Source organism: Mauremys mutica, chromosome 3 (assembly GCF_020497125.1).
Source record: "Mauremys mutica isolate MM-2020 ecotype Southern chromosome 3, ASM2049712v1, whole genome shotgun sequence".
NCBI classification, from domain to species: domain Eukaryota; kingdom Metazoa; phylum Chordata; order Testudines; family Geoemydidae; genus Mauremys; species Mauremys mutica.
In genome coordinates, this window is record NC_059074.1 from 115523901 (window position 1) to 115551725 (window position 27825).

Consider the following 27825-nt stretch of genomic DNA (forward strand, 5'->3'; position numbering starts at 1 on the left):
GAATTGCAGTTTACACCTCCTGTGTGATGCTCCAGCAAACAGCCATGCGGCTAATTTGTGTCAGGGTAGCCATATCTGTCATTACAGGGCTTAGCAAAGAAAGTTCAGGTCAGATTTGTTTTTACATTTTCTGAAATAATTTCCATTAAAGTTTCATAATCCGCATATTCCCTCAGGGATGTTATCATTTCATCTAGCAGTTCTTCCCCTAACATAAAACTTTCAATATGATGCATTGTTCTGTTTATCCTGTGGTCAGTTACACGATCCTGTGGAAAGTTGTATGTTCTGATCTTCTCGGATCTTCCTTTGGTCCCTATCTACCACATAAAAAGAATCAGTTTATTAGCATGGTATTCTTTTTAAACATAGAGTAATATATACTGGTCAAGCATTTGAACATCAGTTCCTACTGGAAATACACAATATTCATGACAGTGATTTAGTAATAGGACTAACCTACAGACCTGTTCGCTATGGCTAAGAATAACAAGTTCTTAGATCATATATATTATATATGTATGAAGAACTGTAGTGTTCTTATAGTTACTGCAAACCTATATGAAGTGCTAGAGTAGCTATCACTGGATAAGAAATGTTATATGTGAATTAAATATTAGTATTGTCTCTAGTATTCCTGTTACTTGTACTCAGCAATTATTTTATTTCACCTGTCTCATTAGGTCTCTAGATCTTGTATAGTGCTGTGTATGAAGTATAGCTAGAATACAAATTTTTATACTGAACTAGAATATATGTTTTGTGTATGTCGTGTCACAGTTAAAGGTCAAATATTTAATAAATTATCAGGTTAAGAAACGTGTGCTGTATCCTACTGCAAAGCCATAAATCTTTCCTTTCTAATGGCACATAGTTTCTGATTGCGATGGGTTATCAGACATCAGACCTTTACCCTGTCACTGACCCAGTACTGAATATTGTCCGTCATGTATCTGAGATATTTTTCAGGTATGTTAATTTAAAAAACAAAGTCAGCAGTTTGAAAGCTATTCAGAGACTTAATGTGGGTAGTACCAGGGCCGCCCAGAAGATTCAGGGGGCCTGGGGCAAAGCAATTTTGGGGGCCCCTTCCATAAAAAAACCTGCAATACTATACAATTCTATATTCTTGTGGGGACCCCTGCGGGGCCCGGCGCAAATTGCCCCACTTGCTGCCCCACCACAGGTGGCCCTGGGAAAAATAAACCTTCTGCATCTCGGCACAAACCCAGTTTTGAGAACATTTCTTAACAAGGTATCACTGGTTCTCAGCATCAGCTAGTGCTAAAAGGCACTAAAGCTCATTAAAAGGGTTGGACAAATATTTTCCATCAAAAGTTTTTCTGGATCGAAAACTAGGGGTTTTTAAAAAGCAGAAAAAAATCACGGACAATGTCTGCTTTTCTTCAAAATTTGTTGTGGTTTTTTTTAATTGAAAAGCTGAAATTAGTCTGCCAAAACCTGAACATGGTTTGGGGTTTCAGAAGTGTGTGGCCAAATATCTGCTGCTTGCTGTGTTTGATTGTTTAAAGAAACAATAAAAAAATTCTGCTTAAAAACCCCCAAAACTTTTGAACCACCTCAGCTTGTGACCAAATGCCTGAGCCCATCCAGTCAGAGATTTTTCCAGGTTTCTGATACTCTGCTGGCTTCCTTGACTCATATCTGTCTCCATAACTTTGGGTTCATTTAGTTTAGAACATAAGAACAGCCATACTGGGTCAGACCAAAGGTCCATCCAGCCCAGTATCCTGTCTACCGACAATAGCCAATGCCAAGCGCCCCTGAGGGAGTAAACCTAACAGGCAATGATCAAGTGATCTCTCCCCTGCCATCCACCTCCATCCTCTGACAAACAGAGGCTAGGGACACCATTCCTTACACATACTGGCTAATAGTCATTAATGGACTTAACCTCCATGAATTTATCTGTTTCCTAGAGACTGGCTCCATGGGGTCCCTCACAAACTGGAGACGGTTACTGTGGGTTTGTCTTTAGTATAGCTTATGTACATACTCCACGAACTGAGCATTTGAGCTTGTTCCAGAATCTGGGATGAGCCTATGTTGTGAAAACTGAAATGCTCAAAATAGCACATGCATGTGAATGGACATAGGGTGCTAAAATTAAATTAACCCAGGGGTGCTCAAACTGGGGGTCAGGACCCCTCAGGGGGTCACGAGGTTATTACTGGGGGTCGCGAGCTGTCAGCCTCCACATCAAAGCCCGCTTTGCCTTCAGCATTTATAATAGTGTTAAATATATAAAAAAGTGTTTTTAATTTATAGGGGGGGTCTGCACTCTGAGGTTTGCTATGTGAAAGGGGTCACCAGTATAAAAGTTTGTGAACCACTGAATTAACCCCTTTGAAGCCTCAAGGATTGCAGGAGAGGGGGGTCTCCCTTGGTAGGGTTGGGAAGGATATTGCTCTTCTCATGTGATCCCTCCCCCAGTGGCTAATTTTAAATGAAGCTACCCTCCCCTGACATGAATCTCCCTGTGGCACTGAAATTAAATATAGACTATAATTTGGCATTTGAGACGTGAAAGGGATGGTAGCCCTAATGGAAAAGCTAACAGCTTGGCTCTTCTGCAAGTCTCAAACTGCTGAATGAGCTTTAGGGTAGGGAAGGCTGTGCCTCCCAAACAGCCTGCCCCTTGTCCCCTCACCGTCCCCCAGAGACCCCACCCCCAACCACCACCCTGGGACCCCACCCCTGCTCCCTGTCCCCTGACTGCCCCAACCCCTATCCACCCTCTGCTGAGTCCTGACAGACCCCTGGAACGCCCACAATCCAAACCCCCTGTTCCCTGACCGCCCCCCCAACCTCTGCCTCCTCCCTGTGCCCTGACTGTCCCCGGGACTTCCTGCCCCTGAGCCAACCCCCACCGGCCCCAGCCCCTTACCCCCGGCTCCTCCCTCAACCGGAGCCTCAGCCCATCCAGGAGCTTCCCTCGACAGCGGCAGCGTGGCTCCGGCGGGGCCCCTGACCTCCGCCCCGCTCAGAGCCGTGTGGTAAGGGGGCAGGGCTGCGAGCTCTATGCCGAGCGGAGGGAACTCAGGCCCCGCTGGAGCTCGCAGCCCCATATGCACATTTTAAAAACAGCAACCCCATATGCACAGAGCTATTCATTTGCAAAGTAAATCCTACCTGAAGCTTTCTGGCATTGTATCTCTTTGTTGTCTCTTCTTCTAGTTTGATGCTGTATAGTTTAGCACGAAGCATTTGCATAGCCTTCTCTTTATTTCTGATTTGAGATCTCTCTTGTTGACATTCCGACACTACACCTGATTACAGCAAAAATATAAATCAGATTTAACATTTAATAAGAATAAGTACAAAAATATTGTTGTGATTGCATCTTTAATGGAGATTATTTTTATTTTAAAAGTAAAAACAAGCTACTACCTTCTTTACCACGTTAAGGGAGGCAAAAAAATAAAATCCAAAATCTGTAATAGTTAAGCATGCGATTTAATCATGGAGGTCACGGATTCTGTGATTTTAATAGAGTTCCACGACTTCTTCGGCTTCAGATTCAGTCCCGCTCCAGTTTAGACTTCAGTCCCATTGTAACCATACCCTGATTTTTTCCTTTTTGTGCTATGACAGTTCTATCAATTTTGTTTAAATTTACTGTAACAAAATTGTATCCATAGTAAACGTTTAGTCTGAGATTCAGGTAAGGGTTGAATTGTGCAGGTCCTTTACCACACACACAAGATGTTTAAATTTATAATTGAATATGATATGCTATAGGGAGTCTGTTGAAGAAGAGATGAGTGATGTAATCTGATTCACTGGTGTGGAAGATAATCTTAGCAACTATGTTTTGCATGATATTGATTAAAGAAATTTTGAAATTAGGGGGCCAGGGAAGAAGAGGCTGCAGTAATCAATGTGGGAGACTCAGGGTGTGGACAATTATTATTATAGCACCACACAAATGTACACTAAACTCTTCCACCATAAAAAGACATGGTCCCCACCCCAAAAGTCTGCAGTCTAAGCTGGACAAGGAGCAAGAGGTGTGAGTAATGAATACCGGGAAGAGAAACAACATGCTGGGAATACAGGGGTTACAAAATAATTGCATATAATTTCTTGGATTTGTTTATATATCTATATATATCTTGCTGGCTCTGATAAGATTGCGTTTTTAATACTGATTGTTTATAATGTATAGTTTAAAAACTATACTTTTTTTTTTTCTGTAGCCATAAGGGAGTGTGAATGGAGCTGATATGATAGGAATAATGGAAGTAGGAGAACAGGAACATAAAAGGAGGGGGTGTGATGGAGACAGGCACAAGAGGAAAGAAGAAATGAAATGGCGTAGGAAAAGGTCAAGAGATGGCATAGCATGCAGATCAGGTACCAGTTCATTAGCTTATATAGCAACAAATGTAATTGGTTGCTGAAGTCCAACATCTTGAAGTGTCAGTCTAACGTTAAGAAAATAGTGATTGTAAAGATGTGCTGCTGCTGTTCTGGTTCCCAAGGGAACTGGGATATTTAATGCTCTGCAGGAACTTGGCTTCCTATGTGGGTGTTCCAATGTTCAGTGGAGGATGAAGGGAGGCTCAAGAAGGTCTAAATGCCCATTGCTAGATGGGACAAGTATTTAGTAACCAGAACAGAGTAATAGTTGTCATCTTCTGTAAAATAAGTGGTAATATTCTGGATATGTTGGGACTCGACGGCTCTTGCCTGGCCGGAGTTAATGGTGCAGATATTGTCGGTGCCGCGGCAGACATCGGTCAAAAAAGACATCGATCCGACTGAGCATAACGCTCGGTTGCAGAGCAGGCGGTTCGGACGCAGCTTCACAGTGAGCTCGACCACGGTTCGTACCGGGGAGCCTTCCAGCACCGGACTCGACAGCTCTTGCCTGGCCAGAGTTAATGGTGCGGATATTGTCGGTGCCGCGGCCGACATCGGTGCCGGGCGCTCCGACTGAGCATAGCACTCGGCTGCGGAGCAGGCGGCTCGGACGCAGCAAGTATATCGTGGCTCTTCATCCTCCAGGAGAGGGAACCATGCTGAGTGGACGTCGGAGCCAGCAAGGGCCAGTGCCGGGAGGCCTTGGCGGTACCGGCGATCCGGTGCCGAGGGAGCGCTCCTTGAAGACTAACCAGCGCTCGGCGCCGAGAGCGGAGGAGCAAGAGCTGCCTCCCTCAGGAGCTGCTTGAGACGAAAGTCCCGCTCCCCTTTGTTCTCGGATTAAAGGCCTCACAAATGCGGCACTTATCTGCTAGTTGAGATTCCTCGAGGCACTTAGGAGAGGATCTCTTGTCAGCATCGGCTTGTGGTCGGCCAACCAGTGTAGAACCCTGTGGACCGGGCATCGGACCCGGCACCGGGTGAGGGGAAGGGGATAAACCCCGAACCCCTGAAAATAAATACTATACTACAAACAAATAAAGTTAACTACAACTATAAACATCTGAACTATATACTAAACGAGAGAAACTACGAGTAGCTAGGGAAGTGGAGGTCAGCTAAGCCGCGCTCCACTGTTCCAACGGCCGTCACGGGCGGGAAGAAGGAACTGAGGGGCGGATGGGTCGGCAGGGGTATATATCCTGTGCCATAGCGGTGCCACTCCAGGGGGCGCCCAGCCGACCCACCGAGTGTTGCTAGGGTAAAAATCTTCCGAAGAGCTGTGCACGCGCAGCGCGCACACCTAACTGGAATGCATAGGAGCAATCACTCGAAGAAGAACTGAGAGGTCTGAGGAGAATCTGGACCTGTCACGGCTATAAGAACCAAGGGAAAACAAAGTGTTGAACACCGGAGTGATCAGCAATACTGAGGCTGCAAAAAGATCAAAGAGGAGAAGATAACAGAGATTCTGGAATTTGACTCTGATGGTACGTTGGTGATGTTGGTGAGAGGAGTTTTGGTGGAGGTGAAGAGTGGAAGCTAAATAAGAAGGGTCCAAAAGGAAGCTGGATGAGGGGAAGTCAAGGCAGCTGTTGTAGATGGCACACTGAAAGAGCTCAGAGGTGAGTAGAAAGAAGACTGCATGGCATTTGGAAATGGGTGGCATTTAAGGTTTATTTTTTTGAGGATGAAGATACGAGAACATACTTGTATGCTATGAGGAAGGAGCCAGAATACAGATGAAAGTCAATAGCTGAGAATGGGATCAAGGAGGCAGGTGGAGGAGTTGCAGTTACCTGCATTAAGGTAGCACCAATACACTTCAATTAGGAGCGGGGCCCCACAGCAGTAAGTACGGTGTTAAATGGAGAAAGATACTGCCTGCTTCAAAGAGCTAACATCGTAATGCTAAGTAGAAAAGAAAATACCCTGTTCTCCAGATGCTGAGGGGGGAAGGGGCGAACCACCAAACTCAACTGTTCAGCGGGTCTCAAGCTGGCTCCTGAAGATCTGTCTTTTACTGCCTCTCATCCTTTTTTCAGCTGCTAAATTGCATTAAAAAAACCTACAAATATAAATCTTCCATATAAGCAACTGCTGCAGTTGTCTCAAGGATGTTATTGTGAATAAAAAGAGAAATGGTTTAATGAATTGGATTGTAAAAGGAAGTGGTCTTCAAAACTGTGAACGGGGGAAGAAGTGGTCGACAAGATACTTTATATTAATGAACTATGAAAACATTTGTGAATGGAACTCTAGTATCTTCAAGGTTTCAGAATAAGCTAGAGTTGTATCAAAAGCAACAGAAATTGATTTGTGTGATAAAATTATCATTGCTAACTAAGAAAAGGTAAAACTCCAAGTATAGAATGTACTTCCACATTCAAGTACTTCCACTCTCAAGCAAATCATTGTCCTAATAGTCTGACCTGCTTTTAAGCACTACTTCTTTTTATATGTGAAATTTAATAAACAATGAAAGTGATAAACTGTAATCAAGAGGATTGTAGGCTACTCCCCCAAAAACAGACATGTATCCCAATGCACCTCAATCTTCAGTTCCAACACTCTAATAATTAATACTGGACACATGAAGCAGAAGTCACCAGGTGTGCCAAGATGGATAGTAGTTTTGTGCTGTGGAGAAATGTCCACAGAGATCTAAATTTGGATGTAGTTTTATAAAGTTTGCAGAAATGAATGGTTATTTCATTAACCCTTTCCAAAACCCTTATCCCATAAGGATTTTCCAATATTAAATTACATGATTTTTTTTGTCTCCTAGTACCGAAAATTGTTCTTACAAAGAGATTGAAGAAGTAGGAGGAGAACATGGGTAGAATTATTTAGCTTTTTGACCTTTCAACCTGATAAGATATCTGCATTTTAGTTATGACAATAGTTTCACATTGTAGATCCTTTATTAGGAGTAACTTTTAGGTACCTGTTGGAATATGAACTATCCGTACAGCACTGTCAGTTGTATTTACATGCTGGCCCCCAGCTCCACTGGCTCGCTTAGTTTCAATTTGTAAATCTTTAGGATTAATTATCAGATTGATCTGTGATAGAGAAGACAAAAAAAGAAAAAACACACACATCTTTGTTTTTCCTTTCTAGACAAATGATAGTTATTTTTAATATAAACACTCGGATATTTTTTAAACAGTATATTTCAGTAGAAGATCAAAACCATTATAAGTTGATGAGGAGTGCGATGCAAAAACAAAACAGTTACAGAAAGCACAATACAGTCCTGGTGATCAGACTGCAGTGCAAGTTCCTGTGAGGCAAAGATCAATACAAAGTTTTAATTCTTAGCTAGTTCAGGGTTGTTAGCTCAGCAAACCCCTGATGAGGACAAAATTCTCAGCAAATCATTTTAGGAGAAGGAAAATACGGAATTTATAGAGAATGCATAGGTAAGTGAAATCTCTAAGTTCCACATTTTTTTGTTCCAGTTTTTTTGTCATTTTGTCAGGGATACAAGTCCCCCTTTGACATACCTCTTGTGAAGTCCACTAGGAAGAGCCGATATTTGGATGAGGGATTCCTGAGACATTTCCCCCTCCCCTCCCCCGACCAATTTGTATTCCCACTTCTCATGTATTAAAGCATTCTTCTGGAATTGTAATAGACTTTGGTTCAAAAATGTTGTTTTAGAATGGAACATTTTTCATGCTTACCAAACACTTAGTGTATATAGAAGCTAAAGAGATCTTACTTCTTACAAAGTAATTCTCCACAAGCTATGTAAGAGAAAATCCTATTGAAGTCACAACAGTTTTTGGTGGAAAAATTTTGTGAGGCAGGAATGTGAAGAAATCCACAAACACACACACTTGTGTGTGCCCCTGCTCTCTAGCCTCTCTGGACATAAGTATGATAATTAGACACAACATGACTTGGGGTTTTGGAATTACCCCATAAAAATCAGGGAGCGGTCAAAAGATTGAAAATGGAAAGATTTTACATGTCTTCAAGATGGCAGGTAATGGGGGTTGTTCATGGGACAATTAGTTATATTTAAATACATCTTACCTCCATGGGTTGGGGTAATAGTGCAATAGTCATTGTACTGGTGTGAATACGGCCTTGCTTTTCTGTCTTTGGCACTCGCTGAACACGATGCACGCCTCCTTCAAACTTCATATGCTTGTATGCTTCAAGACCTGTTATACTGGCAGCTGCATGTCTCAGGCCACCTTGAAAACAAAGAGAAAACTGTCTTACTATAACTATCTTATTATAATTTGAAACATTTTATTTAGATGATACTGATATTTGTTGTTGGGAAAAAGTTAGGAATAATTTGTCAAGTGACTTATGTGTAGTCTGAATCAGGCTTTACTTAATTATAAAGTACAGTTAAACCCTGTTATCTCGACGGCCTAGGGGTTTGCCAAAAGCCATCGAGATAACCAATGATCGAGATAAACCCCTATCCACCCCCCCACCCCCTCCCTGCCCCCTTACCGCGCTGCCTGCACGTGGCTGGATCCGGCAAAGCGGAGCCGGGCGGACGGACGGACGGGCGGGCGGGGAAGCGGAGCCGGCGGGCGGGCGGCAGGCGAAGCCGGGACCAGGTATGTGGGGCGGGGACGGGCAGGGACCAGGTATGCGGGCCGGGCGGGCGGGCGGGGACAGGCAGGGACCGGGTATGCGGGGCGGGGAAGCGGGGACCGGCGGGCGGGGAAGCGGAGCCGGCGGGCGGGCGGCAGGAGAAGCCGGGACCAGGTATGTGGGGCGGGGACGGGCGGGGACGGGCGGGGACCAGGTATGCGGGCCGGGCGGGCGGGCGGGCGGGGACAGGCAGGGACCGGGTATGCGGGGGCGGGGACGCGGGGACCGGCGGGCGGGGAAGCGGAGCCGGCGGGCGGGCGGCAGGAGAAGCCGGGACCAGGTATGTGGGGCGGGGACGGGCGGGGACCAGGTATGCGGGCCGGGCGGGCGGGCGGGCGGGGACAGGCAGGGACCGGGTATGCGGGGGCGGGGAAGCGGGGACCGGCGGGCGGGGAAGCGGAGCCGGCGGGCGGGCGGCAGGAGAAGCCGGGACCAGGTATGTGGGGCGGGGACGGGCGGGGACGGGCAGGGACCAGGTATGCGGGCCGGGCGGGCGGGCGGGGACAGGCAGGGACCGGGTATGCGGGGGCGGGGAAGCGGGGACCGGCGGGCGGGGAAGCGGAGCCGGCGGGCGGGCGGCAGGAGAAGCCGGGACCAGGTATGTGGGGCGGGGACGGGCGGGGACGGGCAGGGACCAGGTATGCGGGCCGGGCGGGCGGGCGGGCGGGGACAGGCAGGGACCGGGTATGCGGGGGCGGGGAAGCGGGGACCGGGGGGCGGGGAAGCGGAGCCGGCGGGCGGGCGGCAGGAGAAGCCGGGACCAGGTATGTGGGGCGGGGACGGGCGGGGACGGGCAGGGACCAGGTATGCGGGCCGGGCGGGCGGGCGGGCGGGGACAGGCAGGGACCGGGTATGCGGGGGCGGGGAAGCGGGGACCGGCGGGCGGGGAAGCGGAGCCGGCGGGCGGGCGGCAGGAGAAGCCGGGACCAGGTATGTGGGGCGGGGACGGGCGGGGACGGGCAGGGACCAGGTATGCGGGCCGGGTGGGCGGGCGGGCGGGGACAGGCAGGGACCGGGTATGCGGGGGCGGGGAAGCGGGGACCGGCGGGCGGGGAAGCGGAGCCGGCGGGCGGGCGGCAGGAGAAGCCGGGACCAGGTATGTGGGGCGGGGACGGGCAGGGACCAGGTATGCGGGCCGGGCGGGCGGGCGGGGACAGGCAGGGACCGGGTATGCGGGGGCGGGCGGGGAAGCGGAGCCGGGTGGGGAAGCGGAGCCGGGCGGACGGGCGGACGGCGAAGCGGGGAACCGCGGGGCTGGGGAGCCGGGGAGCGGGCGGCTGGGGACACGGTGGGTCGGGGACGCGGGGAGCCGGGCGGCTGGGGACGCGGGAAGCGGGCGGCTGGGGAACCGCGCGGCTGGAGAGCCGGGGAGCCGGCGGCTGGGGACGCGGGAAGCGGGCGGCTGGGGAACCGCGCGGCTGGAGAGCCGGGGAGCCGGCGGCTGGGGACACGGTGGGTCGGGGACGGGCTCGAGATATTAGGGTTCGGCAAATCGACATAAGGGATGAGAAACTCATAAGCCAAAGAGGGAGTCTGGCGGTTCCACTTGTAAACCGTCGACTTAACAGGATTGGCAAGTTAACCGAGGTCGACATAAATGGGTTCGACTGTACCTCCTCACCAGCCAACCTGTGTTCCATTCCTCAACATTCTGCAGCACTTTTGCTTTCTATATGTTGTCTCATGTAGCTTTCAGTGTTGGGGAAAATCAAGATTGCTGATTACACAATGAAGAGGCAGGCAGTGTCCCTTCTTGGCTGAGTGTTCTACTAGGAAATTCCCATAGGAATTAATCTTCTAATTTTTTTTAAAAACCAGGCAGTTAATAAGGAAAAATGTTTTAACTAATATCTTCGGTCAGGTTTATACCCAATGATGAAAAAAAAAAAAAAAGGCCAAGAACAAAAATTCCCTGCAGGTTGTTTGTTAAAGGAAGGTGTGTCAAATTCATTCTGTGGAGGAGGCCAAATGCCATTTTAAATTATGTTCTATGGGCCATGATATATATTTACAACTACACATCCCCCTCCACTCATGGAACTCCCACTGATATCAATGGTAAGTTTACAAAACGATCATGAGTGGAATACAGTCTCTGTATAGTAACAAACTTACTTATTATTCGTTAGTATCTTGCTATATTCAACATTGCTCAATGGAAAAATTTGCTCAACTTTAGGACCACGACTATTTTTGTTTTGTGTCTCCCATCCACCTTTAGTCCTCTTCCCTGTTTTTGTATTTCTCTTCCTTTCTTCTTTCTCTGCATTTCCTTTCTGCTGAGAGGTAGGAAAAACCCTCAATTCCCAACCACCCCTTTTCAGTCACTAAAATTATCAGCAATGAAATAGTTAAGGCTGACAAAGTGTCACAACTGGAATTTTGAGTTAAACCCAATGAGATTAATAGGAGTGGGAAGGTTCATATCACTAAAAGCCATTCCTGCATCAGTATACATGTTAGGCTATCTCTTCAAGGGCTAGATAGAAGCTTTCTAAAATGAAAGCCAAAACAGTGCAGAAATCTGACTATGCAATCTAGGCCACCAAAAATACATTTAGCAGGCCAGATCCACACTGTGGGACTGGTGTTTGACAACTGTAATGAAGAGATTTGCAAATATTGCTGTTCTCTGCAGACGCTTAATATTCTATTAACATTTTCTCACAAAAAAGAAATAAGTTTTGATTCCATTAAGTCAGTCTGTAGGGACCCCTCCCCCCCCCAAAAAAATATTGTCTGTATGCCAACCTTACCATTTCCCTCCCTGCTCCCTTACAAAGCCATCTGACCTATCGTGGTGATTTAAAAAAATTTTTTGCCCATACTTGCCAATAAAATAGGGTTTTATATAAATTTGTAAATCTATAGCTTTGTTACCTCAATGCATAATTAAACAAACTTTATAGCTTAAGTGATTTGTCAGCATGTATCAGTTTATTATGTTAATGATGTATGTTAAATCCACCACTTAATACTAATAGATACAGCTATCCAAGATACAGTTTGGATATGTCTGTTAAATAAGAATGGCTGCCAAAGAAATCTGAAACTTCAACATATTCTCTCCATGCTAACAATTCCTGTGAAATCTTTCAATTGTATAATATGGCCATCATCAGACTGAGTAAAAGATTTATTACTGTATATTCAAGGATTCTTGCTCAATTACATATAATTTAGGCTTACTATAATATTAATGCTTAAACACATTTATTCTAATTAGAAAGCTAAATAAGTATCTCTTCTACATAGCAAGCTGAAGAGGAAGCTGGTTGATGATCACAGTAAAAATATTTTGAAAGTGCACTATGGTATTAGTGATTATTAAATTAGTTTCTAGTGGATTTTAGTGATTCAGCTTCTTCTCTATCTTTCCCATGTCTTATCCCAAAAGTTTTTATGTTTCCAAAACAGATGTTTGTTAAAGCTATACAGGTCAAACATCTTATTTGTTTACCATTTGGTGAACCTACATTCATGTCTTTTGTGAAATGTTTTAGTGAGTTAATCTGATTTAGTAAACCATTGTATATTTAATTAGAAGCTATCACAGCATGTGGAAATAAAAAAAATAGAATGGACATTAATTAACTTGATTAAGAAACAAAGTACCACCCACACCAAGGCACACCCACAGGAATGCCTTATACCATCTGTACTGTACCTTGGCAAGCAAATTTACTGGCAAACTGGGTATGCTTGACCACAACAATCAGTTTACTTGTGATAGAATTAGTCTACCTGATGGATGTCCTTGAATTATAAATCTTGGCATGTTTAAGAATTAGCACCTGGGGAATTTGCTTAATCCAGTTAACAATAACATCTCTAGAAGGAGATTCTGAAATAAGAGAAAACTTGAGCTCATGACAGTCATTAGCAACTAGCTGTCCAAATTGCTCAGCTGACAACGAGAAAAGAACTGAAGAAGACTGTAGCATAGACCAGTTTTACATATTTGAATTTTTCTGCTTTTAAAAAAAATCCTGTTACACAATTTAACTTTACTAGATTTGAATAAAAGATACAAATGAATAAATCCAATCTTCATTAAGATCGAGTCACAAGGATTATTTTACGACAGTCAGAAAGTGACCAGTGTAGCTTATGAAGAGGATGGGTTTCATAAAGGAACCAGACCTACATTTTCAGAAGAATTAGTTGTTGCATGCATTTATACATGTGTACAAGTAAGGTTTGCCCATTAAAATATGGCCCTATAATTCCCAAATGGTAATATTCATTTCAGTGAAGCGTTCCAGGGAAAGGTCTTGCACACAATTTAAGCCTTTATCATAAGAGTTATATGGTTAAATGGAGATCCCCAGGTTTATGTAATGACTCAACCTTTAAACTTACCGTCCAGGTGAATTTACAATTGAGCAGATGTGTGATATTAAGCATGTGCATTTTTGGTGCAGATTAGTGAGATTTTATTGCACATTTTTACTGAAACAAAATTTAAATGGATGAGAAAATATTTGGCAGAAGGTAACATTTCAGATAAATTCAAGATATTTCATCTTAGTCACTGAACATAATTTTAATTCAATAGTGCCCCTTTTTGTGCCAAAGCACCCAGAGCACTGAACAAACATTCAGAATACAACAGAATGATCATATAAAAACAAGAATATTAAATAGCTATATAAAACAGCTGTTTCCAAATCAATACAAAATATACGTAATATATAAATATACCAGTATGCAGATATCTTCACCCCGAATATGTAACTTCAATTCATATTGATTTTTCTCAAGCTACGCCAACTACATTGTGTGAAGGTATAGATTTTCATCCTTTCATTCTCACAGTAAAAACTGAGAAAAATCTTGTTTATATATTAAAACAGCTCCACTGATTCTGTTTACTTAAATTTGGAAGTGAAGTGCTTGTAGGCAGGCAACAAAACCCTCATGTAAGTACATTGCTTTTAACTATTCAACTTTTCGATTCAAGTTATTAGAGCATTAATTACTAACCTATTTCACTTGGAAAATATTCCAGTATTTCAAATCTCCAGTTTTTATATGCAGCGTATTGTTGATACATATCAAATATCTCTGCAGTGAACAGCATGGCTTCCTGTCCACCAACTCCAGCAGTTACTTCCATGACCAAATCACTGTTGTCTGTTTCTTCTGAAGGAATCAAATGCAATACTATCTGTAAATACAAAAATTACACACCTTTTTACCTGTTTAAGGGCTTGTCTACACTAGCAAGTTTCTGTGCAGTAAAGCAGCTTTTTGCGCTCAAACTGCAGACATGTACACACTGCCAAGCCACTTTGTGCGCAGAAACTCCTCAGCTGCAGTGCTGCAAAAAAAAAATAAAACCACCTCGACAAGAGTCATAAGGCTATTTGCGCAGAGGCTCCAGCTCTCTATTGCCAGTGTAGACACTTGATTGCTTTCTGCACTGTAATTGGCCTCCGGAGCTGTCCCATAATGCTTCAAGTGACCGCTCTGCTCATTGTTTGAACTTGGCTGCCCTGGAGACATGCGCCCCTCCCCTTTCAAAGCACTGCTTCTAGTAGAGGTTGTGTGCTGTGCTGATCTGCTCTGGGATACAAAGCAAACCATTAATGTGGAATGCTGGTGCTGTTGAACACAAAGGTAGGTAGGTTGGCACCTGTGTGTGTGTGGGAGTGTGAGAGAGAGATTGCAGTGCAGAGAGCTCAAGGAGGGAGGCGGGGGCTGATGTCAGGGTTTCCCCCTGCCTCAGGACTGGTTGCTTTCTGTTACTGTTTGAACTTACAAGACAGCATGCTAACACACGCTCTGTCCCCCAAAACACACTGTCTCTTCCCCCCCTCCATACACACACACACTCCCTGTCACATACTCTTCCCCACCACCCCTTCAGTTGAAAAGCAGCTGGCAATGTAGTAGGATGCCCCTGGAACAATGGGATTGGGAAACCTGCATCATGTGATGCTGTGCCTGCCCCATGGGGCATTGCAAACCCTTCCCAAAGCACCCTGTGGCCAGTTTGCACAGTGGGATAGTTACCACAATGCACTACTGTCTTTGCCATTGCAAGAGCTGCTAATGTGAATGCGCTCCAGCGTCACAAGGAGCACAGCGTGGACACGCAACAGGTTTAATTCCAGCGGTTTAATAGAAGTGGTATAACTTGTGGCGCAGAAACTTGCCAGTGTAGACATACCCTAAGACTTTCTTCTCCTGACACCTTAATGCATACTTGAAATATTTCACTATGGTCAGATGGTATGAAAATATCATACAAGCCGTCAATCATTTTATTTTGCAGTCTGTTACGGGAGCTCCTTGACATTCTCCAACTAGGTAGTTTTCTTAATGCTCTTTCTCCCCACATAGTGTTTAAGCTCAACCTACTTTTTTTTGTACTATAATTTTCCCCAGGCAACTCCCATTAATACATGAATATATAATACTTACTAGCATTTATCTGTAGACTTCAAGGAAGGTAAGTATCGTTATCCTCATTTTATTGGTAGGAAACTGAGGCATAGGTGAAATAACCTGCCCCAAAGTCATACAGCAGGTCAACTGGAAGTCCTAGGAATAGAACCCAAATCTCCTGTCTTCCAGTCAGTGCCCTTTTTGTTACTACACTACCTCCCAGAAGACTAACTCGAGTTAAGTGTGCATTTGTTGGGAAAAGCCTTTTTTGTGTGTGTCTGTGATGGTGAAAGGCTCCCTTCAAGTTGACCAACAAAACCTTGCACAGATTTCCATTAGCCAGAAGAGGCCTCTCCTTTTGGAGACTACAGAAATCACTGACCAATATCTGGAAACGGAAAGTCTTTTTTAAACTGAGATCTTCTTTTAACTCAATACTAGCTTATCAACTAAGTAGCTCTATAACTGAAAAGGTTCGGAAGTATGTCATGGAGTTGTTGAGGATTTTTGTTTTGTTTTATTTTGTTATTTTTTTTTAAATCAGGAGAGATGTGAATTTGTATTGATCACAAATTAAAAATGCACTGATATTAAAACCTGAAAATACATCAATAGCCTTTATAAAACAATTTTACACATTGGACCAAGCTCGCTTTAAACACTTCCCTGTAATGTTTTCCACCCATTACTGCCTGCTTGAACTGAGTAAAGTTTCTCTATATATCTTTGTCTTATCTGTTCTTCCTGTAAATCTATACATTTTTGTATGTTTACCAAAAAAATAAACATATAAACCAACTGTTATTTTGGTGCTGGATGAGTATGTGGCAAAATTAATCAATTTTCTTTAACAGATCAGATTTAGGAAAAAAACAATAGCTTTTTACCTTGTTACTGTGCACATTCCAGAGGGAATGATTTTGATGAAACTTACTACTATGCAGATGCCTATACAAACTAACAAGTGGGAACTAGTTACATAGTTTAAAAATGTCTTTGGTAAAAGCAATAGCCTACTCTCACAGTGATCCTATGTGTATTTGCCCTTATCAGTTGATAAAGGCCCTGGGCACATATATATAAGCAGTAAAACTAATTAACAGTTTCTCTTGCAGCCAGAGAACGGAGGAAGCCTTATTAGTGTTTATAGTTTGAAATTCTTGAGAAGTGCCCACATAGGGCTCTATAAATACAAATAAATGCCTTTCAGGGATGGTCTAGGGATATTTGGTCCATGAAGGGATGGACTAGATTACCTCTCAAGCCCTGTATTTCTGTGATTCTATAATATGTCAACTTTGCAGTTCTTTGCTAGAGACATGGGATTGTGTTTCATTCTATCAACTGTAAAAAATGAAAAACTAATTTGAACGAAGTTGTATGGTCATAAATGAGGACAGGATTTGGCTAGTGCTTATTTTACTTTGGATAGTAGATGGATATATGACGTTACTTTATAAAGGACTATACCTGGCGCTTCAATTCAGTTATCTCTTCCTGACAGGAAACTATTTCCTCTTCTGCAAGCTTCTGCAAATCTTCATTCTCATCTGCAATATTGGAGTGAGTTAATCCTCAATAGCTATGATTTACACAATCTCATTAATCCTCCCTCCACAATAGCTGTCTGACAAACCACAATTCTTAGTGAATAAAAACATATTTTGCATGTCATTAAAAGTTGAAGAATATGATATGTGATTACCTTAGACCTTAGTCCATCCCCACCCCTACATTTGCCATAATATGTGATAGAGATGAATAATTATTTTTAATAGTATTTTCTGGTATTGTTTAGATTAGATATGGGGAGATCCACCCTATTTAATTTCTCTCTATTCTATCCAGAAAGAAATGTGAAAACTAACTTGGAGTTAATCTTAAAATTCTCTATTTACCTAAGGGTTTGGCTGTATCACAACATTCCCACCTCTACCCCACTGCTCAGCACAGATGACATTTCTTGAATAATACAAGCAATTCTTAAAATAAATTAATCCAGCCCAGACAGACTTTTAAACAGCCCGCAGTTACCACTTCTAGTAATGAAGGGGGACTGTTATATTTGTCATGCCCATTCAATCCTTGATTGTTCTTCTGCAATTATCAAGAATGGTGCCAATGTGGTGGTAGTTTTTGTGAAGCTTACACCAGTACACTGGACACCGAACTAAAAATACTACTTATATTTATCTAGCACACAGGCCAAACCTGTCATTATATTGCAATAACTCTTGGCCACTTCTGATTTTGACTAGATTCTGAATAGTAACCCAGAAGTTAAAGGCCTTATATACTATTACCAATCATCTCATAAAAATGTTTTCAAAGCATACAGTTCTAAACAATAGTTTCTTTTCAATGTAAAAACAAACCTTTTTGATGTATAATAGCTGAAAAAAATTACATTTAATGTTGAAAGTTGAAAACTGTTGTGTACCTATCATTAAAAATTTCACTGGAATAGTGTTTCACTGTAAAATTCCTGACCATGCTTGATTTTAGATACTACCAATATTTGTACACAAGCTTTTTTTAGGACCAGTCGACAGGAGAAAGGCTTTGCTGATACAGCTATATTGGTATAGCTATATCAGCAGAGCCCCGATTGGAGATGCAATTTATACGGGCATAAGGAGATCTTTGCAGGTATAGTTAAATGACCTCCTAAATGACAAGAACTCTTTTGCTGATATAACTATGTTTACACAGGGTTTTGCCAGTATTGCTGGGCTCGTCACAGCTATGCCAGGAAAACATTGTTACCTAGTCTTAGGCCCTGTCTACACTGGCAAGTTTCTGCTCAGTAAAGCAGCTTTCCGCGCTGTAACTCCCCTGGTGTACATACTGCCAAGCCACTTAGTGTGCAGAAACTGCACAGTTGTAGTGCTTTAAAAAAAACAACACCCCAACAAGAGGCATAGAGTTTTCTGCGCCGGAGTTACAGCGCTGTGGTGCCAGTGTTGACACCATGGCGATTACAGTGCTGTGACTGGCCTGCAGGAGGTGTTGCACAATTCCTGTTCTCATCTCTCTGGTCATCGGTTTGAACTCTACTGCCCTGCCCTCTGGTGACCAACAACCATCAGCCCTACCCTGTAAATTCCTTTGGAAATTTGAAAGTCCACTTCCTGTTTGCTCGGTGATGCGTGCAGTCGTCTCAGTGCTTCTTTCCAGGTGGCCATGCCTGCTCCACACACCAGGCAATCCCCCGCTTGGAGCAATGCCGAGCTGCTGGACCTGATCAGCATTTGGGGAGAGGAGGCTGTTCAGTCCCAGCTGCTCTCCAGCCATAGGAATTATGATACCTACGGACAGATTTCACGATGCATGACAGAAAGGGGCCATGACCAAGACACATTGCAATGTAGGGTCAAAGTGAAGGAGCTGCTGAACGCCTACCACAAGGTGCGGGAGGCAAACTGCTACTCCAGTGCCGTGCCCACGAGCTGCCAATTCTACAAAGAGCTGGGCATGATACTCAGCAGCGATCCCACCTCCATTGCGAAGGGCCCTGTGGATACTTCGTTGGCTCGTGTGCCAGTCGAGAATGTACCGAGCCAGGAGGAGGAAATCTTGGACGAGGATGTGGAGGGGTAACCAGAGGCAGAAGATGACTCAAAGGCCAGAGATGCATGTAGCCAGCAGCTTTTTTCTATCCCGGAGGAGCCTAGGCTGTCACAGCTGTCGGAGACTGGCAAAGCACAAACAGGAGAGGAGGCCCCAGGTAAGTGGATCTGATTTTGGGAATTGCTGAAACGAGCTGTTGGGGGCAAGGGGGTTGCAGAAGGCAAGGCTTGTCTCCCACCGCATGCCTAGTCTGAGCAGCGGAACAGGCTGTTGATTGACTCCCTCACTTCACGGGAATCTCCCTCAGAGATCTCCAGGAAACTCTTGTGGAGATACTGGGCAATCCGCTGCCACAGGTTCTTCGGCAGAGCTGCTTTGTTTCTTGCCCCACTAATGGTAACTTTCCCGCACCACTGTGCCGTCACAGGGGGGGGCAGGGAGAGGGGGGCATTGCTGAACACAGGCGAGTGCATAGGGGCCAGGGCGGAAGCCGCAGGCTTGGAGAAGACCCTCCCTTGATTCCCTGTTCACCCTCAGCAGCAAGATACCTTCCATAATGATCACATCCTGTGGAAAGTGTGGGGACAGGAATGATTATCTCCCCCCACCCCCCCAAAGTGTTGGCTCTCCCCAAGAGTCACATGCCCAATGTACAGAAGGGTCCGGGAAGAATGATTTACCCTGTCCCTGTGGCCACTCACCATTTTGGGTGTCTTGTGGTTCGTGTGCTTGCCTGGGGTCAGCCAGATAGTGACAGGTGTGTGAGTACTGGCTGTGTTTTAAAGCACTGAATCAGTGTTGCAAACAATACTGCTTCTGTAAAATGTTGCGTTTAAACTTCACAGAGATGACCTTGGGAGCCCAGGCTCCCTCTTTGTTATCGGTGGCTGAACAGCTGCGCAGAATTAAAAGTGGCCAAGAAAAACTAATGAGGACTTTCTGCGTGAGGTTATGATGTACTCCGCTGCCGAGAAACAGGAATTGAAGGAGTGGCAGGACAGTGAGAAGAAGGACCGAAAGGAGAATGCGGCATGCCAGAATAAAGCCATGGAGTGGCTCTTAAACGTTATGGAGCGCCAAGCAGACACACTCCAGGCTATACCAGCTCTTCAAACCGAGCAGCTCCCCTGCAGCAGCTGTCACAAAACTCTTTCTTATGTGCCCCCCACAGACACCACCAACACACTTTTATCAACCTCCTGGCTCCAGTCTGTACCCGCAGCATTCCACTCCTCCCTCCTCACTGTCCAGCACTGCAGACTCCCACTACCCACTGCACTCAACACCCATCCCTCTGCAGTTTGGGTCTGCTGAAGTACAGTACCCACTGCACTGTACTCCAAAGGAGAAGACTGGATATGATCCAAGGACATACACAAATCTTTAGCTGTCCCGGGACCCCTCCTCCTCCTGGGACCTTCCCTTCCCCCATCCTCCTCCCTGTTGACATATTTTTTTGTTTGACTCTCTCCTCCGGTTGTTGTCTTTTAATAAAAGAATTGTATTGGTTTGAAAGCAATCTTTATTCTATAAATTGAAAACAAAATGAGCCATGCAAAGTAACATACAACTATGTTAACCCCCCTTATTGCATCATGTGCACCAATCAGCTCGTAGCATTACAAGCACTGCAATCTCACACATAGCAACAAGTATTATTGGCTTTCAGCTTCAAATTGCTTCCTCAAGGCATCCCTGATCTTTATGTCCACGCGCTGTGCCCCTCTAATAGCCCTGGTCTCTGGCTGTTCAAACTCACAGCCTCCAGGCACTGAGCCTCTGGGGTCCAGCCCTGAGTGAAGCTGTCACCCTTCCCTTCACAAATATTATGGAGCGTACACTATGCGGCTATTAGCATAGGAATATTGTCATTGGCCAGGTGCAGCTTCCCACAGAGGCAGCACCAGTGGGCTTTCAGGGCTAGTCTACACTGGCAATGTTAAAGTGCTGCCACAGCAGCGCTTTAACGGGGATTGTGTAGTCGGAGCAGAGAGCTAGGAGACAGCTCTCCGAGCGTTCTAAAAAACCCCACCTCTACGAGGGGCGTAGCTACCGGCACTGAGCGGGTGCACCATCTACACTGGCACTTTATAGTGCTGAAACTTGCTGAGCTCGGGGGGCGTGGGGGGTGTTTTTTCACACCCCTGAGCGAGAAAGTTGCAGTGCAGTTAAGTGCCAGTGTAGATAAGCCCTTAAACGGCACACTCAACAGTCATTCTGCACTTGCTCAGCCTGTTGTTGAATCGCTCCTTGCTGCTGTCAAGTTGCTCCGTGTATGGCTTCATAAGCCACGGAATTAAGGGGTAGGCGGGGTCTCCTAGGATCACAATAGGCATTTCGACTTCCCCTACGGTTATCTTCTGGTCCAGAAAGAAAGTCCCTGCTTGCAGCTTCTTGAACAGGCCAGTGTTCTGAAAGATGTGTGCGTCATGCACCTTTCTGGACCAGCCTGCATTAATGTCTGTGAAACGCCCACGGTGGTCTAAAAGCGCCTGGAGAACCACTGAGAAATACCCCATGCGATTAACCTACTTGGTGGCTAGGTGGTCTGGTGCCAGAATTGGAATATGCATGCCATCGATCCCCCTCCGCAGTTAGGGAAGCCCATTTGTGCAAAGCCATCCACAATGTCACGAACGTTGTCCGGAGTCTCGGTCTTTCGGACTAGGATGCGATTAATGGCGCTGTACACTTCCATCAGCATAAGTCCAACGGTTGACTTTCCCACTCCAAACGGGTTAATGATCGATCGGTAGCAGTCTGGAGTAGCCAACTTCCACAGTGCAATCGCCACACGCTTTTCCAACGACAAGGCAGCTCTCATTCTTGTGTCCTTGTGCCACACGGCTGGGGCAAGCTCATCACACAGTCCCATGAATGTGGCTTTCCTCATCCGAAAGTTCTGCAGCCACTGCTCGTCATCCCAGACATGCATGACGATGTGATCCCACCACTCAGTGCTTGTTTCCTGAGCCCAAAAGTGGCATTCAGCTGTGGTCAGCACCTCTGTGAATGCCACAAGCAATTTCATATTGTACCTTCTACGCATGGCGAGAACAATGTCACATTCCTTTTGCCTTTGTAGTTTAAGGAATAACTCCACTGCCACTTGTGACGTGTTAGTCAGAGCGAGCAGCATACTGGTCAACAGTTCAGGATCCATTCCTGCAGCCTGAAGAGGCAGGGTGCACAGTACACAAACCGTTGAAAGATGACGCCAAAGGCAGATGGAAGCTAAGGGATTTCTGGGATGCGAAGCAATGCATCACGGGTCATTGGGACAGTACCCAGGATGCCCCACAATCCCTTCCGTCTTCCCACAAGTCTTTGCGGCAGAAGAGAAAGAGGTGCTCTGTGGGATAGCTACCCAGAGGGCACTGCTGTGAATACCGTTGCAAGTGCCACAAGTGTGAACATACTATTGCGCAGGCAGCTGACAGTGTGAACACACAACAGTGGTTTCTCTTCAGTGCTCTCTGAGCAGTGCTGTAACTGCCACTGCTGTAACTTTGCCAGCGTAGACATGCCCTTAGGCTACCAAATACAGTTTCACATACAACAAAACACAACACCCAAAACAATTTATTAAGAGAACACTCTGACCCCACTGAAAGGAGAAGGCTCTTTGTGTACAGCCTACTCAGAAAATGAAGGTGTGACTGGAGTGCAGGTAGGCATATCCACACTAGCTTTAATCCAGCTAGCATAGATAACAATAGTAGTGACAACATGGGAGCAAGGACTTCAACGCAGGTTAGTTCAAGTAGGTACACAGGGTCCTTGGTGGGCTTGTACTCAGGTGACTAGCCTGCACTGAAGTCCATGCCACCACATCTTCATTACTGTTGTTATCCATGCTAGGTAGATTAGTGTGGGTATGCCTACCTGGGCTACAATTACACCTGTGTAGATATACCCTCAAGTGTCTGCTGCTTGAACACAGTGAGGGATAAGGAAACAGTATCAGCATGGATTAAGCAGGTGTGCATTACACAAGCACACACCCCTTTCCTCCCCAGTTCAGTTAGTAGATAGATATAGAGCATCTCTTTCAACGAGTCTGCTCTCTACACTGCATTGCTTCGGCTGCACTGCTACTCTTTGCTGAGAGCCTTTCACTCCCCTGCTACTTCTGTTGGCTTCTGAGTTTCAGTCTGAATTAAACTTTGGACACAAGAAGCCTAGAGTAACATACAAAAAGATGCTCCTTTACATTGCCAGCCTCAGGAAAATAAAAATATCCTCCGAGGGAACACTGGTAAAGAGTGCAAAAAGTGGTGTTTGCCTATTTGCTAGATGTGCTAATGCAGGTTAGAAGCATAAATTGTCATGCACACTCAAAAGACCAGATGATGCTCTAAACAAGGATGGATGGACTCAAAACTGATTTGCAATAAATGCTTTTTTAAATTGTGATTAAGAAAGTAGCTGTATCTTTTTTTCTTCCTCTATCTAGAAGGGAAATGCTGTGCACTGTCCAGTTACTGGTGCTTCATTATTTCCCACACATGTTCAATTCTAAATTGACCTGCAAGTATGTTTAAAGTATGGATCATTAAATAAAGCTGGTGATCTGCATTTATAGAAAGGCTCTCAACGCCATGTCAGCCTCATGTTAAAGGCTTAAGTAGTGTGTAAAACCTTGATCTGGCACTTTTCACTAAACTGAGGGTATGGCTACACTTGCAAATTTGCAGCGCTGCAGCAGGGTGTGAAAAAACACCCTCTGCAGCGCTGCAAATTGCGGCGCTACAAAGCGCCAGTGTAGTCAAAGCCCCAGCGCTGGGAGCGCGGCTCCCAGCGCTGTCCGTTATTCCCCACAGGGAGCTGGAGTACGGACAGCGCTGGGAGAACTTTCTCCCAGCGCTGGGGCTTTGACTACACTTAGCGCTTCAAAGCGCTGCCGCGGTAGCGCTCCCGCGGCAGCGCTTTGAAGCGCTAATGTAGCCATAGCCTGAATATTACCCATTACATGTAGCGTAGTAGCCAGGTTAGTCCCAGGATATGAGAGACAAGGTGGGTAATGTAATATCTATTACCCGTTGTGAATTATAGGGCCATATCTTAATAGGCAAAAAAGGGTGAAGTTCTGAATTACGATAGCATAGTCAAGTTATCTTAGCACAACCAAAAGCCCCGTTAGGCCTTACTGTCACTAGGAAAGAAGGTATGCTTTTAACTAATTAATTTAACATGTGTTAAAACCCTGATGTAGTCAACGTTATTTTTAGTTTTAACATGTAGTTGGTCAAGTAAACTGTAGGCTCCCCACTACGGTTTACCTCAATCAACTAATGTGTTAAAGTACAACTGCTTGTCTATACTAGGATTTTAATGTTAAAATACACATTTTTCCTATTGACAATGAGGTCTAAGGCTATATCTTCACTGCCAAAAAAGGTGGGTAACCTTTTTGCAGTGAAATAACGAATGCAACCAAAACAATCTGAGAACAACAACAAAAAACAATCTAGGGGCCTGCGCTACATTAAAACTTATTTCTACATAGTTACAGACGGGGCGGCTCTAGCCATTTCGCCGCCCCAAGCACGGCGGCACGCCGCAGGGGGGCGGCTCCGGTGGACCTCCTGCAGACGTGCCTGCGGATGCTCCACCGAAGCCACGGGACCAGCGGACCCTCCGCAGGCACGTCTGCGGGAGGTCCACCGGAGCTGCCTGCCGCCCTCCCAGCGACTGGCAGAGCCCCCCTGCGGCATGCCGCCCCAAGCACGCGCTTGGCGTGCTGGGGCCTGTAGCTGCCCCTGGTTACAGAGCTCAGGGCTGTGAGAAATCCACACACCTAAGCGCTGTAGTTACGCTAACCTAATCCCCAGTCTAGACACAGCTAGGTTGATGGAAGAATACTTGTGTTAATCTAGCTATTGTTGCTTGGGAAGGAAGTGTTTCTGCAGCAACTGAAAAACCTATTCCATCACTGTAGGCTGCATCTACACACTTTGATGTTATGCTGGGATAGCTATTCCACCAAAATTATGCCACTATCATCCCCATAGCATAGACATAGTCTATGATTAAAAAGTCAAATGACAGCCAGGTGGAGGTGGCTGAATTATTTCTATTTAAATCTTTTCATTTGTAATTGTTCAAATGAAGAGCCTATACAAGCAAATTTTAGCCCATCACCTATTTGAAAACTGACAGTTATGATCTTTTATAGTCTGGGGAAAATATAGCATGTTAGAAAATATTCATTTTGGGCCTGCACACACCAGGATAAGGTAAGTGTTTGGCTAGCACATTATAACACAATACTGTCAACATGCAAACATTAAAAATATCATGAGTCAGGCCCCTCAAAAACATGAGCTTTTCTAAAAGTAATTTTATTATTTGCTTTGTTATGGAGCCTTTAGGGTTCACATTTACAATTTTTTCTCTGCATCCCTGAAGGCTAGAAACTTTTTTCAAAAATGAAAGCTGTGATTCTGACTTAATTAAAAACAATTGCAGAAACTATGGCACAGAGCCCCAAGGGGATTTAAATACTAGACAGGACCGTCAGGAACACAAGCCCAATGAACACTCACTGCTACTGAGAAATTATTTCAGATTAAGGTAAAGTGTGAATTTAAAGCGGAACAGCTATTGCTGATTAACGCCTTCTGTGCACGCTCTTATTCTGCAACATAAGTGCCTTAATCTGATTCGGAGTAAGCTAAAATGCAATAAAGCACTCTTAATTCCGGAGTTAATCTGAATTAACTGCCCGTGTAGATAAACCCCGGAGTTAGCAGCCACACGCGCGCGCGCACACAGCACCTGGAGCTGGCGTGTCCGCGCGGGCGGGATCCAGCAGGGCAGGTGGGCGGAGCCAGAGGCAGGGGGGGGGGCCATGCGCGCTCGGCCGTTGGTGGGGGTGGGGTCTCTCACCGGCTCGTGCCAGCTCTTGCGTGTCCCGCAGCTCCTGCTCCTTTGCCCCCAGCCGCTGGATCCGCGCTCGCAGCTCGGGGCCGGCCCGACCCCCCGCCTGCTCCTCTAGGAAGCGGCGCAGCGCGGGGGCGGCGAACAGCGTCTCCAGGCCGGGCCAGGAGCTCAGCGGGCGCCGCGGCTGCTGCGCGGCGCGTCCCCTGCACAGAGCGGCCCCGGCGGCGGCCCCGCGGCAGCTCCTGGCGGGGGGCGGGGCCGCGCTCAGCCCTTGCGCCGCGCGGACAGTGCGCGCGAGCAGCCGCATGTCCCAGGCGAAGGACCCGCTGCGGAAAAGACCGAAGCGACTCGGGTCTGTCTCCCGCCGGAAACGCTCGGGTGGCACCCCTTCCAGACCGGAAATTGCCGAAGCCGCTCGGCTCGCTGCAAGCTCCGGAAATAGCCGACGAGGTTCGGATTGATCGTAGCAGGGATCGGATTGGACGGGCAGGAGAAGGGGGCGGAGCGGAGACGGACCCAGGCCCGACAATGGTGGGGGGCGTGTCTGAGCCGCTGGCTCCTCGCTCGCTCCGGGACGCGGCAGCCGGAGCCTTCGCCATAGGCTGGGAAACACCCAGGGAAGGTGCGAGACAGACACCCCGTGCTCATCACCCGGCGTCCCCACAGCTCCTGCTCCCTTCCTAGCTAAACATCTCTACAGTCCCTAAACATCCCTAAGCCCCTGTGCTGTTCTGCATCCCCACAGCCCCTGTGCCTTTCCTAGCTAAACATCCCTACAGCCCCTGTGCTGTTCTGCATCCCCACAGCCCCTGTGCCTTTCCTAGCTAAACATCCCTACAGCCCCTGTGCCTTTCCTAGCTAAACATCCCTACAGCCCCTGTGCTGTTCTGCATCCCCACAGCCCCTGTGCCTTTCCTAGCTAAACATCCCCACAGCCCCTGTGCCTTTCCTAGCTAAACATCCCTACAGCCCCTGTGCTGTTCTGCATCCCCACAGCCCCTGTGCCTTTCCTAGCTAAACATCCCTACAGCCCCTGTGCTGTTCTGCATCCCCACAGCCCCTGTGCCTTTCCTAGCTAAACATCCCTACAGCCCCTGTGCTGTTCTGCATCCCCACAGCCCCTGTGCCTTTCCTAGCTAAACATCCCTACAGCCCCTGTGCTGTTCTGCATCCCCACAGCCCCTGTGCCCTTCCTAGCTATACATCCCTACAGCCCCTGTGCTGTTCTGCATCCCCACAGCCCCTGTGCCTTTCCTAGCTAAACATCCCTACAGCCCCTGTGCTGTTCTGCATCCCCACAGCCCCTGTGCCCTTCCTAGCTATACATCCCTAAGCCCCTGTGCTGTTCTGCATCCCCACAGCCCCTGTGCCTTTCCTAGCTAAACATCCCTACAGCCCCTGTGCTGTTCTGCATCCCCACAGCCCCTGTGCCCTTCCTAGCTATACATCCCTACAGCCTTGAAACATCCCTAAGCCCCTGTGCCTTTCCTAGCTATACATCCCTACAGCCCCCGCCCCCTCCTAGCTATACATCCCTACAGCCCCTATACATCCCTGCAGTCCCTGTGCCGCTCCTAGCTATGCATCCCTACAGCTCCTATAAATCCCTATGGGCCCTGTGCCCCTCCTACCTTTATATCCCTACAGCCCCTGCACCGCTCCTAGCTATTCATCCCTACAGCATCTGTGCAGTTCCTAGGTAAACATCCCTACAGCCCCTATACATCCTTACAACCCCTGCACCGCTCCTAGCTATACATCCCTACAGCCCCTATACATCCCTACAGCCCCTATATCCTTCCTCGCTATTCATCTCTACAGCACCTATGCAGTTCCTAGCTAAACATCCCTACAGCCCCTGTGCATCCCTACAGCCCTGTGGCCTTCCTAGCTATGCATCCCTACAGCCCTTGTGCCCCTCCTAGCTATGCATCCCTACAGCCCTGTGGCCTTCCTAGCTATGCA

General features: G+C 46.3%; 1 protein-coding gene across 3 annotated transcripts; it reads right to left on the bottom strand.

The window, feature by feature from the left end:
* Positions 1–92: 92 nt before the first annotated feature.
* Positions 93–26255, bottom strand: MTRF1L (mitochondrial translation release factor 1 like). 3 transcript variants are annotated; one of them, XM_045009279.1, is made up of 7 exons: positions 25867–26251; positions 16876–16955; positions 13999–14182; positions 8431–8594; positions 7334–7451; positions 3154–3290; positions 93–320 (listed from the first exon to the last, which is right to left on the bottom strand). In XM_045009279.1, exons 1-7 carry the CDS (start codon positions 26165–26167, stop codon positions 105–107), a joined length of 1200 nt encoding a protein of 399 aa, XP_044865214.1. In that variant the 5' UTR covers positions 26168–26251; the 3' UTR covers positions 93–104. The 3 variants fall into 3 exon arrangements, with proteins under 3 accessions (XP_044865214.1, XP_044865216.1, XP_044865215.1); XM_045009281.1 differs by lacking the exon at positions 25867–26251 and adding an exon at positions 25756–25778; XM_045009280.1 differs by having other exon boundaries at positions 121–316; positions 25867–26255.
* Between the last annotated feature and the right edge of the window lie 1570 nt (positions 26256–27825).

What these genes read in the sequence shown, in the direction of transcription:
- MTRF1L (XM_045009279.1), bottom strand. Translation starts at nt 26,167, where the DNA reads ATGCGGCTGCTCGCGCGCACTGTCCGCGCGGCGCAAGGGCTGAGCGCG. An exon ending in TAACTGAATTGAAGCGCCAG is followed by an intron (nt 14,183 to 16,875) that starts GTATAGTCCTTT and finishes TTGTATTTACAG; the next exon opens with ATAGTATTGCATTTGATTCC. An exon ending in GATAGTTCATATTCCAACAG is followed by an intron (nt 3,291 to 7,333) that starts GTACCTAAAAGT and finishes TGCTGTAATCAG; the next exon opens with GTGTAGTGTCGGAATGTCAA.